A 15,306-nucleotide genomic window follows, 5' to 3' on the forward strand; every position below is an offset into this window, starting at 1 on the left:
GTCTCTGGGATTGTCCTATTACATGTAGGTCACCACCATGGCCACCCAGGAGTCTACAGGTTGACCCTGACTCAACAGCGCTTGTGAAAAAAGGCTGGAGTCTTCCAGAGACAACTTGTATAATCTCACTTGCAACCTCTGTGGCTACAGATTCTGTCTGTGCTTCTAGATTAACACACACAGTCTTAGGGTTGGGAATTCTTTGCTTATTTTCTGACAAGGCAGAGATGACAAGTCCAAGAACACCATCCACAAGTTCAGTGGCAAGGTTATTCGATCTGCAGCGGGTGATCAAGACACCTAACGCACAACACTGGGGTTCCATCAGCTGAGCAGGAAGCTGTGCTTCAGTGAGGGCTCTGCTAAGGACATCCTGTACTATATGTTCTGCTTTTGTAATTATACTTGACTTAGTGATTCCAAAAAGGTCCTTCAAAGGTTCTGAGAGGGGCTTTCCAGCATCTTCTCCTCCATCAGCAACCACAATCTCCTTCGAGGGTGTTCTGGATTTTAAGCCGGGTGTATTTTTCCCTGTTTCTTCTCCTGAACTACCCGAGGACGAGAGGGGTGAAGGGAAGGGAGTGGAGATCCTGCATCTCGTTGACAAGAAGCTACTGCTCCTACTCTGGGACTGCCATGTGGACCCTGACTCAGTACCAAGCAGAGAATGAGAACTCAGGGTGGCCTCCTCACTACTGCTGAAGTAAACCGGGGACTCAAAGGAGCAGTGAGACACGCTCCTGCTCCTCTCTTCACTGTAAAGCGAGACGGCTGGAAGCAGCACTCTGATGATAGACGCTGCCACCCACACCACTATATTCTCTGCCATTTCGTTAAGCTCTTCCGTTGTTATCTGTTTTAAAGCAATAGTACAAAAGTAACCACAGAGCACGAAAAATGTTCAATATACAGTACACCTATCAATATAAGACCTACTTTTACTTACTTGTCAGGGTTCATTGTTTCCCATGTTAACATTTAGAAATTTGCAACCCAATTTTGAGTGCCAGCACAGACGCAACTAATACAAATATACTGTTGTCTATACAGTATAGTAAAAATCTATTATAGATATACTGTTGTATGTCTAGAAAAATATATACAGTACAGTATTTCTAATATATAAATGAAGCAAGAACAACAGAATACCAGTCTAACCAAAGAAATAGAATGGTCAGTATTGCAGATTTTGCAAATGGATCCCTTAATTTATAAATAATTAAATGTGCAGACCCCTGTTTCATTCCAGAGGAGGCAGTGTCAAAGGGTTCTTTTGGCATCGAGTCTATGGTAGAAAGTGAAGTCACCCCCTTGGAACCTGGACAGCTTAATATTCTCTGGCAAAGAGGCGCAGACCTTTGGCATAGTGAAATATCTCTGCTCTGAGGAGTGGCTATGTGGCTCTGACACCAGGGCAGCCACAATCAAAACATAGTGGGAGCTGAGCTGAACATGTCAGGGAAGGAACCACTAAGCAACAGCTAGGTGGACTAAATTTCAGGATTTACTGTACTGAAGGAACAAATTAACATATTTCTTTACATTTGTTCTTTAGTTATGACACTGTGCATTTTAACCTCAAGGAGCTATCTGGAAAAATAAAATGCACCCATTACATTCAGATAAGCAGTGTACCTTACCTGTCCATATAAACTGTTCTCAATCACCTTCCTTTCACTAAAAAACATTATGATAAAAATTAATTAGTGTGACATTGCTACTACATGGACAAAATACGAACTATATTTTGCAATATTAAAAAATTGTGACTAATTAACAATATATAGGCATCTTTTCTAGTGGCAGAACAATTAATCTATTTTAAAGCATATTCTTGTGTAAAAAAGATGGCCTCCTAACCACAATTGTGTTCGTACTTTTTCAATTTACCTACTGGATGTCTAAAACTTGCTTAGGTTTTTAACTTTAATATGAGAGGCTTATAAAATAAAAACACCACAACAAAATAGTACATTGGAAATGATAAATCTTAAACTTCAAACTGCAACTGTTCCATAACACTTTAGCGAGTATGGTACAATCGTGTTCCTATGTGAAGCAAGATCACTTGTAATTTACATCATTGTGTTTTCAACAACAACTACTTAAACAGGCGCAATGTATCTAACCAGTTTCATACTGGGTACCTCATAATTGACACATGACAAATACAGTTAAATTCAGAAAATAAATAGTAATTCTGCATTGAAATGTGAAGAAATATGTCATGTTTATGTTTGTACCCTGTTAACTTCATAGAGATTAGATCTTAGAGAATTTAAAGATTCTGTGAAACAGGCAGTTTGACCAGAGGTGCCCAGACGTTTGCATACAACTGTATGTTGCTGCTGCATCATTCAGGACAAAGCCCAAAATGCGTTTCCAACGCATTTGATGACTTAGTGTTACTTAGTTGTTACTGCCCTCTGGTGGTTGTTGATTGAAACATAACATCCGTTCAAACACGACCAGACATTTCTCCCACTGTCAATACTTCAGCAAAACTTCACATTTTATACTGGTGCCACAACATATTGTTAGTTATTATGATAGAAATGTGTTTTAATATGACTAATATATTATTGTTGTAATGCAGTATGATCAGAGTTATACATAAGTTCAATACAACAGTTTATTTTTGCGAAGGTTCAGTTAGTGTATTTTGACTGCTGCTCTAGTCATTGTCAATATCAATATTCAAAGTCAATGTTCTAGTCATTACAACAAAGCCAGTCTATGGTAAACTATATCTAGGATTTTGAAAAGTGCACATGAGCTAACACAACAATATGCACATGTTCTGTACTGTTAACAGACTGATTCATGCATTCGCAAAGAGAGAAAAAGCAATTTCACGAACTCAGCTGGGGAAGTGAGCTTAAAATAGAAAACAGTTGCTCTTTAAACATTTACGTATCACCATACTTAAAATGCTTAAAATAAAAACTTTATGTAAGCACTGATGCTTAACATACCACAACTGCAGAATGTAGGACTTACCCATCAGACAGCTGACTGATCAGAGGGACTTCATGAAACCAGTTGGAATCAGTAGTCACCTCTTCAGTGGAGTCAGGTGAAATATGAACTGACCCAAGAGAAAAGAATTATTGTCGCATTAGAATTCTCATGGCATGCATAAAAAAGTGATCAATCCAATTAACATCCAAAAAAGGCAGAAAAGATGTATTTATTCATAGATACAATTAGGATGCTGATTAAGATTTATTTATCGGTTTACCCATATAATTTAAATCATTTTCACACCTTAGCTCACAACACTTTTACTGCACCAGACTGTGGCACAATGGCTGCCCAGAGATCCCCAGACTTATTTGGAACCTTCTTCAGCCTTAACAGTAGATGTTACCAAGCTTTCAAAACCCAACACTTGTGCATTAATCATTGACATGTTTTTATCTGAATAAGCTATACAAATAAAACTGAATTGAACTAAACTGATTTTGTGGATTATATGTTCCATTGTCTTTCACAATATCTTTCAGTATCTCAGCACCCACTGAATTTCTCTGCAGCTGCATTGGAAAATTTGTCAAAACATAACTTTTTTCAAAACCTTTATTTTTTCTAGAAACAAATGAAAATACTGACCTTTGGTGATTTTAGAACTTTTCTCATTAGCAATGGTAACGTCTCTATTCTCCGTGCTAATGATCTCAGTAGAAGCTGTGCCACAAAGAAAACATCATTTTAGTTGAATAGTTATTTCAGATAGTTTAGATCAATAGATACTGTAAATGTGGATTACAGAAATGTTGAATATAATGTATGTACATGTTGTGGCTGGAAATTAAACAATCTGAAGATAATGAAGGATTCCTTCTTAATGTATTATTTTATGATACCTGCAACTTATTGCGTGTTTCCCTTTAAAAAGTTTTGATCTCAGTACATACATATTATTCTTTTCATACAGACATATGATTGAAAAGCTTTGGAATTTTGTAATTGTAGGTGTTTATTAAACAAATTCTACAGTTCTGTAATCAGTAGTAAACCTGAAGATGTTGTCAACCTGCATCTTTCCTTCTAGCCAACAAACTAAAACACATTAAATTGTGAACTAAGTCATAGTTGTACCACTGCAAATTATTGGATCTAGAACCTTACCCTGTTTTCCAGACTGAAGAATCTCATTAAAATATTGCCTTTTTATTCTGTCTTGCATTTCTCTTTCAAAATCCTTCCTTTCCTGTAAACTCTCATTTAGCTTTTGCTGCTGGAGAGCAACCTTCCTTTTATAATATTCAAATGCCTGAGAATGACAGAAAACCTTTCACAAGTGGCTATTCTTTAATGAAAAAGGAAAGCCTCTCAACAAAAGATGAAAAGGTCCATCTCATTGTTGAACATCTTGTTGCTAGTAGAAAACTTCCCGTCCATAAGGTCACTACAGGAGACTCCAATCTCATCTCAATCTACAGCACCCTGAAGCTGGGAAGCTGGGTCTGGTCAGAGCTCAGAAGAAGAAAGGCTGGGTCCAACATTACTTGGATGAAAGACTCTGTGTGTAGTTCAGAACCTTGCAGGCTGGATATAAGAGATTGAAGCAGCAATGTCTCTCCTCTAATGCTTAGGTAATGAAGAGGAGAGATCATCAACCACCCTCTTGGATCCTCTTGGGGAGATACCCCTGAGGGATACTTTAGAACAGCCAATTATGCAAAGCAGCATGTCTCTGGGATGTTACTTGGAATTAAAACCCACAACACGCAGAATAAATGCCACACAGGGAGGTGCCCAAGGCTGGAGATAAACCATGGGCTTTGGAGATGCAGTGCTACAGTATAACCATGAATTGGAGGCACCAAACACTACCAGAATATGGTGTTTTGGCACCTCTGTAGCATATCCTGGCATAACCACCCTAGAGTAGATGCACAATATAAGAGGTGCCAACATACCATGATTATTGTGGTCACCGAGGATCCAAAGGTATTAGTTTAGGTTATTAATTTAAACCTATAGGTGCTCATCTTGGAAATACAACAAAATATAGCTGCAAGGTCAGTGTCAAGTCCGGAATTTGCATGAAGAAAAGTTCACCTTAAGAGGATGAATCCAAACATTCATTACTCCAGTACCTTTTTGTGCCTTCTAGCTCTGGTCTGATTCTTCAGCTGGGCCTGTCGCACCTCCCTCCGGGCATCTTCCTCTATTCTCATATGTAAAGCCCTTTCTCTGATTTTCCACATCTGTAGAGCCGTCAGTGAAAAGGCAAAGCCGATGAGAAACAGCAGAAAGCTAGATTGTGTTGAGCACAGAACAGCTACGCTACTAGATATTTATATTTATATGTCACCTGCTTATAGGTGGTACATTAAATATTGAGGAATCTGTTAGATCATGTGGAGCTGAATCTCTCCCCTTTTTACAATTTAGCAAATGAGGCCTTTGGGCATTTTTCAGCATATTAGGAGCATTCAGCAGCTGAATGTGGTCTGGGAAGCCCAAAGACAAAATAACTGGGAAAATAACATACCATACAGCAATGTACAGTGAGAATGTGAAAAAAAAACAAGAAACATGATTAAGCTGATGTAGAAAACCGATGAGGCTAAATACTGTATATTGATAATGCCGGTGATCTGAAAGCTGATAAATCAATGAAAGGGGTGAATAAACTATGTGTTTCAAAAGTGAGTTAAGCTACAGTGTGAAATGTAAGATTCATAAAAGCGTATGAAAAGTGTCTGAAGTCTAAGTGTGACGATACAGTAACATGATTCACTAAGGGTATCCACTCTGCAGAAATCTGTTCGGCTGGTAGAGGCATATACAGTATAAGGTGAGATAAATTTTTTAATGAGCATTTTGTAACATTAATGCTTAATTACTTGTCAGAAACACAACATCTTTTAAAACAGTTATGCTAGAGATCCTGTTATCTTTTGGTTGCTCCCCAATCAAGCTGTATTTACAGAGGTGTCACAGGGTCACTTGCCAGAGTGGATATAAATGTCTCTTATCAGTTTAAGATGCAGAAGGAAACCAGCTATTAAAGATCTCCCATCCAGGTGATGACCAGGAGCAGCCTTGGGTCAAAATAAATCAAACTGTATTCTCATACCTCATCCTGTCTGCTGTACTGCAGACCTTTCATACGCTGTATTTCACCACTGCATATCTCCTCTGTTTTCGGAGCTCCTGCCTGGTGCCTTCATAAACAACAACAGCAAAGAAAGCTTAATCCACAAGGCAATGTCAGACAGCAGCAGAGGAATTTGTGAATGTGGTATTTCCGTAGAGCAAATGTTCATCTTTTGGAAAACTTTGACTCAGTCAAAACTTCCACTTGCTTGCACAATTAATTAACTTAAGGCAAACCTTTACTTACAGTTGTATTCTTGACATCTAATGTTTAAACATAACAGTAAAATATTTACACATATTTACAGCGAAACAAAAAAAAATGTGATACAAATACAACAAATCAGGAATCCAAAAGGCAGGAACTTGCTGTTAAAGAGTGAGGAGCTCCCGTATGTTATTACCTGTCTCTGTTAGCCATAAACTGGTCTGAAATATTCTTGGATCCTTCCTCAAGGAGCCATTCCCTCACATCGGTGAAGCTGATATCCCTGGGAATCTCGTTCTGCTCCTGGAGCTCCAAGAAATTCTTCACTATTGTTTTCTGAAAGCCAGCACAGCCTTTTAATAGAGTGCCACACTCCCTTCATTGCAAGGTTCTCCTAAGCACTATTATAGCCGAGTGTGCACTTCAAAACCAACACTGACTTTTTCCATTAGATTTTTAATTTGAACTCACACCGATAGAATGTGTTTGTATATGTATAAGAGTGAAGGCTGAGCTAGTGTAGTTTGTTGATCTAAACATTTCAATTTAAGATGTACATCTTGGATACAGTGGTTAACCTTGTTATCTCGCAACACTGGTGCCAGGGGCTCTATTCTGAGCCTGAGGTGATTTGTCTGTGTGGAGTTTGTATGGTCTCCCCATATTCACATGGGTTTTTCACGGTTTGCTCTGGTTTGCTCCCACAGTCCAAAGCCATACTATACTGGTAGAAAAAAAGGTTTCTAGGAAAATTGGTTCTAGAGTGAATTTGTGTCTGTGTGTGTCTTGCAATGGACTAAATTCTGGTCAAGGGTGTATATCGCCTTAAGCCCGTTGCTTTCTGGGATAGGCCCCGGCTCCCTGCAGCCCTTAGATGAGGCGGTTAGATTAGATGACGTGGATGGAAAGGGATGGATGGAAGTTCAAGTCATTTTTCAGCCTTGTCTGGCAAAGAAGACTTATAAATTCTGTTTTGGACTACACACAAAAGCTGCCTGTATTAACACGTGTTTGGAAAAATACATTTGTTTGCACTGAAAATGGATTAAAGTCTACAGAGCAGTACAGATAAGCAGTGAATGCTCCGATTCGGGTGGTACAATTAGTGGTTTACCACAAAGAAAAACATCCAGATATATTGCCCAGCCTCAATGAATAAAAAAACTATCTTTTTTTAACTCTGTTATCGTGAACAGAGAAGACTACAAGGCGACCTGTTTCAAATATTCAAAATCCTCACAGTCAAGTCTGCTTGTTGAACACTGACTTCTTTCAAGAAACAGCTGGATGAGACTCACAGACCAATTAACAAGTAATTACCAAACAGGCTTAAGAGCTTCCTCTCATTCGTAACTTTTCTTATGATATGAAACCCATATCCTGCATGCAGAAAGGACTATATGGGCTATAAACAACACAAAGTAGCATGAAAAGATGTACAGTATGGCTGAACTAACAAGAAGAAGCTAAAATAGGCTAGAGCAGTGACAAACATAAGCAACAACATCATCAGCGTCAAAACACTAAAACAGAAATGAGATTCATAGAAATTAGAGAAGAAACTGAAAGAAAACATTGAAATTGATCCTTAGAATACAAACACAGTCAAGGTAGAGACTTCCTTGAAGATGACATGATGACAGCAGTATATTCAAAAGTGCATAATGGAGAGATCTTATGTGTTACGAGTTCGGTAATAGGGACCGAACTAGTGAGTGAACCCACTTGCAGGAGCGAACAAAGCCAAGTCGTAAACCAAAAGCAAACCGTAATCGTAGGAACGAGCCGAGAGTCCAGGGGGAGCAAGATATCCGAAAGGGAACGTGTACCGAAGCCGAAGTGTGATCCGAAGTCGTAGTCCGTAGAGCAATCCGAGAATCCAGAGGTAGCCAGTAATCCAAGACAGAGCGAAAGTACCAATCCAAGTCGAGATCCGAAAAGCCGAAGTCCAAAGGGAAAAACCGTAAGCCGAAATCCAAGACAAACACAGAGTAGAAGAAACGCAACCAGGAAGCTCGATAGGGAAAACCAATACTGAGCAACGAGGTAGGGAAGGACAGGTGTTTAAGTAGGATGAGACGGGAGTGTGGTGGTGAATGGGAAAACTGATAGGTGAACTGATGGATAGGGGCTACACCTACTTCTGCCTCCTCCGTTGCCGAGAGGCAGGGATCGTAACATTACTCCCCCCTCTACGGGCGGCTCCTGACGCCCTAACGGGACGATCCGGAAGTTAAGGTGGAAGTCTTTGATGAGATTGGGGTCCAGAATATCCTTCTCCGAAACCCACGAGCGCTCCTCCGGACCGTAGCCTTCCCAGTCGACGAGATATTGTAGGGCTCCACGAGACCATCGGGAATCCAGGATTTTATTGACCGTGTAAGCAGGGAGTCCATCAATCACTCGAGGCGGTGGGGGTTTTTGTTGTGGTTTAGACAGGGTGGATCTGTGAAAGGGTTTAAGGAGGGAAACATGGAAAGTAGGATGGATCCGAAGGGTAGGAGGCAAGGCCAGTCTGTAAATTACAGGGGTAATCTGGGCGAGGACACGAAAAGGACCAATGTACCTGGGAGCAAGCTTGCCAGAAGGTTGCTTAAGAGGAAGGTTACGAGTGGATAACCAAACAAACTGACCGCGTCGAAGTCTGGGTGGGATCCGACGGCGCCGATCAGTTACCTTCTTCTGCTGAGCTGAGGTGCGAAGAAGGGTGGCTTTGGCCTTCCTCCAGAAGGTCTTCAGGTTAGAGATATAGTCCTGAACCGAAGGGACCTCTGTGTTGGGGTGGGAGTCAGGGATCAGAGGAGGCTGATAACCTAAGGCACACTTAAAGGGAGACATGCCAGTAGAAGTAGTATACAATGAGTTGTGTGCATACTCAGCCCATGGGAGCAAGGACACCCAATTATCATGGGTAGAGGAGATATAAGTTCGTAAATGGGTCAGCAGTTCCTGATTTATGCGTTCTGTCTGACCGTTGGCCTGAGGGTGGTAAGCCGAGGTAAGTGAGACTGAGGCGCCCAGTGACTTACAGAAGGCCCTCCAAAACCGGGAGACAAACTGAGGGCCCCTATCTGAAACAATATCCTTAGGGATGCCATGCAATCGGAAGATATGCTGTACAAACAATTCTGCTAGTTCTCGAGCTGTAGGTAAAGATGGTAGGGGAATAAAATGAGCAGATTTGGAGAAACGGTCTACCACTACCATAATAGTTGTGTGTCCATGGCTGGGTGGAAGGTCAGTAACAAAATCTACTGAGAGGTGGGTCCAAGGACGATCCGGGATGGGTAAGGGTTGAAGTAGACCCGCTGCCTTCATTCGGGAAGACTTCATTTGGGAACAGATAGCGCAGGCCTGGACATACTCCTTGGTATCCTTAGCCATAGTTGGCCACCAGAAGTCTCTGGAGATGAAATCCAAGGTACGGTGGACTCCAGGGTGTCCAGCGAAGCGGGAGTCATGACCCCATTGTAAAACTGCCGATCGGACGGGATGAGAGACAAATAACTTGTCCTGAGGACACTGAGGAGGTACCGTCTGCCCAACCAAGGCTCGTCGGACAATCACCTCAATGTCCCATCTTACCGCAGCCAGGAACTTACCAGATGGAATGATGGGTTCTAGGGTCAATTCGGCCTCAGGGGGGTCATGGATCTGCGAGAGGGCGTCTGCTTTGACGTTCTTAGAACCTGGAGTATAGGTGATCAAAAAATTAAACCTGGAAAAAAAAAGGGACCACCTAGCCTGGCGAGGACAAAAACGTTTGGCCGACTGCAGGTACTCCAGGTTTTTGTGATCTGTGTAAATCAAAAAAGGGTGATGAGCACCCTCTAACCAGTGCCTCCATTCCTCCAATGCCAGCTTAATGGCCAAGAGCTCACGGTTACCCACATCATAGTTCATTTGGGCAGGGGATAACTTCTTGGAGAAGAAGGCGCAGGGGTGAAGAATCTGTTTTTCTCCATGACGCTGAGAGAGAACAGCCCCCACACAATGGCCAGAGGCATCCACTTCGACTACAAAAGGCAAAGTTGGATCAGGGTGTTTTAGGATGGGGGCTGTTGTGAACAGGTGTTTCAGACGCTGAAATGCTTCTTCGGCTTGAGGGGTCCATTTGCCTTGTCTTGGTCCTTTACGGGTCAAGGAGGTTATGGGAGTGACCACCGAGCTGAAGTTTCGAATAAACTTCCTGTAAAAATTAGCAAAGCCGTGAAATCGTTGAATGTGTTTGAGGTTCTTGGGTGTGGGCCAATCAGTAATCTCCGAGACTTTACTCGAATCCATTTCCACACCCTCTGGAGAGATGACATAACCTAAAAAATGAATCCTTGAAGCATGGAAGGTACACTTCTCCAGTTTGACATATAGTTTATTCTTGATGAGCCGGGAGAGTACTTCTCTGACGTGGAGAACATGATCCTGGAAGGAATCAGAAAAAATTAGAATGTCATCTAGATAGACCAAGACAAATCTTTGTAGTAGATCACGAAAGATGTCATTAATAAAAGACTGAAACACCGCTGGGGCATTAACCAAACCAAAGGGCATGACCAAATATTCGTAATGTCCATGGGTAGTCATAAAGGCCGTCTTCCACTCATCCCCTTCCCGAATGCGGATTAGATTATAGGCCTCTCGTAAATCCAGTTTGGTGAAGACTTTGGCTCCATGCACCGACTCAAGTGCTGCTGGAATTAGAGGCAAAGGGTACCGATTCTTGATTGTGATCTCATTGAGACCACGATAGTCGATGCAGGGACGAAGCCCACCATCCTTCTTTTCCACGAAAAAAAAACTGGCACATGCTGGTGAAGTGGATGGACGTATAAGTCCAGCTTTCAGAGAATCCTGTATGTAGACTTTCAGGGCCTGAGACTCAGAACTGGAGAGCGGAAAAATACGACCTTTAGGAGGGATAGTACCTGGCAGAAGGTCAATGGCACAATCATAAGGTCGATGAGGTGGGAGGGTCAAGGCCTCCTGCTCATTAAAGGCTTCCTGTAGATTGGAATATTGAGGGGGTATGGTAGGAACCCCTGAAGGGGATGCCGCCGTGAGTGCAATTCGTACTGGTAGACGACAGCAGTCTTTAATACATCTGGGTCCCCAAGCTAAAATTTCTTTTCGGGACCAAGAAATGTTAGGGTCATGCTGTTGTAGCCAAGGAAAGCCCAACACCAGAGGATGTGTTGGGGTCTCAAGGAGATAAAACCAGATGTCTTCCACATGGGTGGCGCCAATCTGCAAATTTATAATTTCAGTTTGCCATCTAATGAGTCCTGGAGATACGGGGGAGCCGTCGATCGATTGAACACGAAGTGGTGTAGTCACCGGGGTCAAGGGTAATTTCCACGTTTGAGCGATGGAGGCATCAATAAAGTTTCCTGCCGCCCCTGAGTCTATAAAAGCTAGAAGAGGTCTCCTTTCATTACCCCAGAATAGTGTAGAACGAATAAAAAATCCAGAGGAAAACTGAGGGGATTGAGAAATCTCACTCACCTTAGGAACTTGAGAAGGTGGGCTGCGCCTCAAGGACGAGTATGAGGCAGGGCAGGCCGCTTTAAAGTGTCCTAATTTCCCACAGTACATGCAGCGACCCTCTTGTTGGCGCCTCTCTCGTTCTTCAGGGGTTAACTGGGTTCGGGCTACTTCCCTAGGTTGATCTGAGTCGAAAGATCTGATAGAAGAAAGCCGAGGAGCCTTTAATATTGAGGTCCGAGATCTTTCAGCACTCCTTTGACGAATTCTGATATCCAATTCCAATACTCGTGAAATTACTTCTTCCAAGGTACTGCCCAATTGCGGCATATTTACCAGATGATCCTTTATTTCTTCACTGAGTCCTTGACGGAAAAAAAAAAATTAGGACCTCGTTGTTCCAGTGAGTCTCCGCTGCTGCTACTTGAAAATCTATAGGATAGTCTTGTACAGCCCGGCAGCCCTGGCGGATGGAGGAGAGGCGGAAGGCAGAGTCTTGACCAACTACAGGATAACAAAAAACCCCCTTAAATTTTCCTAAAAAGAGATCATAATCCTGAATTTCAGGAGCCTTGTGATCAAGCAGAGCAGTAGCCCATTCCAAAGCGCGGCCGGTTAGCAGTGAAACTATGAAGGCGATCTTGTCCTGAGGAGAAAAAAAGGTTTCCGGATGGAGCCTGAAAACCAGCGCACACTGTGCTAAGAAGCCCCGACATTTCGTAGGGTTGCCGTCAAACCTGTCAGGTGGAGTTAGTGGAAGAGGCCGAGGGGCAGGTGTAGCAGCTGGCGGGGGTGGAGCCGAAGCGGCAGCCCCAGCGTTGCTTCCTAGATTGCCGATGGGCGGCATTGCAGACAGGTGCGCAGAGATCTGTTGGACAGAAGCCTGGAGCTGGAGTAAGGCTTGTCCGTGCTGATCCAAAGCCGTGCGAATCTCCTGTTGCTCCGCTGGGTCCATGTTAAATGGCTCAGTATTCTGTTACGAGTTCGGTAATAGGGACCGAACTAGTGAGTGAACCCACTTGCAGGAGCGAACAAAGCCAAGTCGTAAACCAAAAGCAAACCGTAATCGTAGGAACGAGCCGAGAGTCCAGGGGGAGCAAGATATCCGAAAGGGAACGTGTACCGAAGCCGGAGTGTGATCCGAAGTTGTAGTCCGTAGAGCAATCCGAGAATCCAGAGGTAGCCAGTAATCCAAGACAGAGCAAAAGTACCAATCCAAGTCGAGATCCGAAAAGCCGAAGTCCAAAGGGAAAAACCGTAAGCCGAAATCCAAGACAAACACAGAGTAGAAGAAGCGCAACCAGGAAGCTCGATAGGGAAAACCAATACTGAGCAACGAGGTAGGGAAGGACAGGTGTTTAAGTAGGATGAGACGGGGGTGTGGTGGTGAATGGGAAAACTGATAGGTGAACTGATGGAAAGGGGCTACACCTACTTCTGCCTCCTCCGTTGCCGAGAGGCAGGGATCGTAACATTATGGAAGCCTTCATCCAGAAACGTTACTGATTGCGGGCTGGATAAAGGCAGACGTCTATGATGAAGAGTCAGAATCAGATGGACGGTTGTTTAAAAACATCACACTTACCTGTTTAGTCACATAATTTTTGTCATACTGCAACTTCACATTGCTAAGGTAGTTATGATATTGATTGTATTCTTTCAAAGAGCAGAAGACCTGAAAACAGACAAAACATGTTTCAAGTACTGTCTAGGAGGTTAAATGTTTTTATTTTTATTTTACAAATCTAGAGCACAGTCAAGTACTCTGTGTTTGAATATTTATTGAGCATAAGGACTTTAGCACAAACCATAGGCCTGCTTTGATTACATCTACTATTACATGCTTTGATTACAACCAAAGGCCTGCCCACCGAATACATCTATGCTGGAGTGCAGACATGAGTTAAATCACGCTACTGGAAACTATTACAGCTAAATGAGCTAGAACCTGGTCTATTTTTTTTGACAACACCTCACTCTTTCACCGTACCAAAAAAGCCTCATTCTTTGCACAAACTCCAAACAGCCTTACTTTCTTCTGCTCATTGATTAAGCCTCTGTTCAGCAGAGACTCCTGCATGCCCTTGCGATGGTAATAGGTGCGCAGGTGGGGGTCATGGAGGCTGTTGTACTTCGAATCCAAAAGGAAACCACGGGGATCAGTCAGAGTGAAGTCAGGAGATGGCTGGTGCAGCTGAAATAGAAGGTAAGTATTTTATTAAAACATGATATGTACAGGTAAACACAGATATGTATCCCCCTATGTTTCTGAACATAAAAATGAGAATGTTTTTTTTCTCCCCCCTCCGAAGGCTGTCGCCAGTTTCTTGGAAGACTACTCCAGAATCGCTGTTATCATTTTTTTCTACGTTCTTGAAAATCAAATTCCAATTTCTCAGTCATTGTAGCCAACTAAAAATGACTACATTGCAAAAAGACAGTAAGCACAATAAGCTTTAAGGCATACAGTACAGCTGAATTTCAATAATGTGATCAATATACTGCGTCTAGAAAAATATATAACCTTACTCCTGATGTTATATGCACAAAGATGTCAAGGGAAGACAGTTTGCTTACAGTTTAATCATTACAGCAACCACATTATACTAACACACACAGAAATGTGTTAATGTGTCCCAGGTATCATTTCATATTATACAATTTTACATGTTGGTTTACCCCTAAAAAGAAAGAAAACCATGAATAAACATGTCATTTTTTACAATTTAAATGTTTGGATTTAAATAAGAATAAATGTATTCATGCTTTTCATTTTAGGTTGCACTTACTTTCTCCGAAAGAGCAGTCCTGCAAAATTGAGGTTTAGACCCTGGGATTAACGGCAGTTTAGTGCCGAAGGGTCTCTCCAACAGCTGCTGCTCTCCCTGCAGTGCATACAGCATGGTGTAGCAGCCCTGAAACACAGAACATAGCTATCGTACCTCACAGAACCACAGCCAAAACGCCAGAAAAAACAAGCAGAGCTGATGGCAGAAATGATTTCATCTGTCACAGAGTGAAATAAAATGGGTGTGGGGGCAACAGCAGGTATCAAGGACAATGTTGACTTTGCATAGAAGTTTGTATAGAATGACCAGTGACTTCAATGAGGGTGGTAATATGTGTCTTTCTTTGTTCTGGGGCTTCCTACTGATCAAAGATGCTATTGCAAACATTGTTAATTACCACACAGTTCAGAGAAGACACATGGCATGTCAAAACTGGCCTAGCCGAGCCTCAGACTGAGGAGGTGGATCTAGAACATAACAATTCTAGAAAATCTAGAATGTTCTAGAGCAATCTTACACCTGGCCATCTGTATATAGCCATTTGATCAATGAGCCCCAAGAAAGGTAGGGGGGCTTTAATAACCCCAGTGACAGAGCCAGAGCACACAGAAACAGAAGAAAAAGGAATAACCAATTTGTACCACAGCACCCAGGAGAGGGTTTGGACACCAGGGACTCTCTACAGTGAGCAAGGGAGGAAGGCTTTAGCATTTTCTTCCT

At 42.4% G+C, this 15,306-nt stretch overlaps 1 protein-coding gene across 1 annotated transcript; it reads right to left on the bottom strand.

Annotated features, from left to right (window-relative positions):
* Window positions 1-4,905: 4,905 nt before the first annotated feature.
* On the bottom strand, window positions 4,906-14,700 carry LOC148652283 (fibrous sheath-interacting protein 2-like). The gene is made up of 6 exons (XM_088597547.1): window positions 14,587-14,700; window positions 13,830-13,991; window positions 13,383-13,472; window positions 6,516-6,655; window positions 6,092-6,179; window positions 4,906-5,216 (listed from the first exon to the last, which is right to left on the bottom strand). Exons 1-6 carry the CDS (start codon window positions 14,698-14,700, stop codon window positions 5,094-5,096), a joined length of 717 nt encoding a protein of 238 aa, XP_088453673.1. The 3' UTR covers window positions 4,906-5,093.
* Between the last annotated feature and the right edge of the window lie 606 nt (window positions 14,701-15,306).

The sequence above is a fragment of the Lepisosteus platostomus genome, chromosome 11 (assembly GCF_059453375.1).
Source record: "Lepisosteus platostomus isolate fLepPlt1 chromosome 11, fLepPlt1.hap1, whole genome shotgun sequence".
Taxonomy (NCBI): Eukaryota; Metazoa; Chordata; class Actinopteri; order Semionotiformes; family Lepisosteidae; genus Lepisosteus; species Lepisosteus platostomus.

What these genes read in the sequence shown, in the direction of transcription:
- LOC148652283 (XM_088597547.1), bottom strand. Translation starts at nt 14,700, where the DNA reads ATGCTGTATGCACTGCAGGGAGAGCAGCAGCTGTTGGAGAGACCCTTC. An exon ending in GGACTGCTCTTTCGGAGAAA is followed by an intron (nt 13,992 to 14,586) that starts GTAAGTGCAACC and finishes CTTCTATTTCAG; the next exon opens with CTGCACCAGCCATCTCCTGA. An exon ending in TAATCAATGAGCAGAAGAAA is followed by an intron (nt 13,473 to 13,829) that starts GTAAGGCTGTTT and finishes GTCTGTTTTCAG; the next exon opens with GTCTTCTGCTCTTTGAAAGA.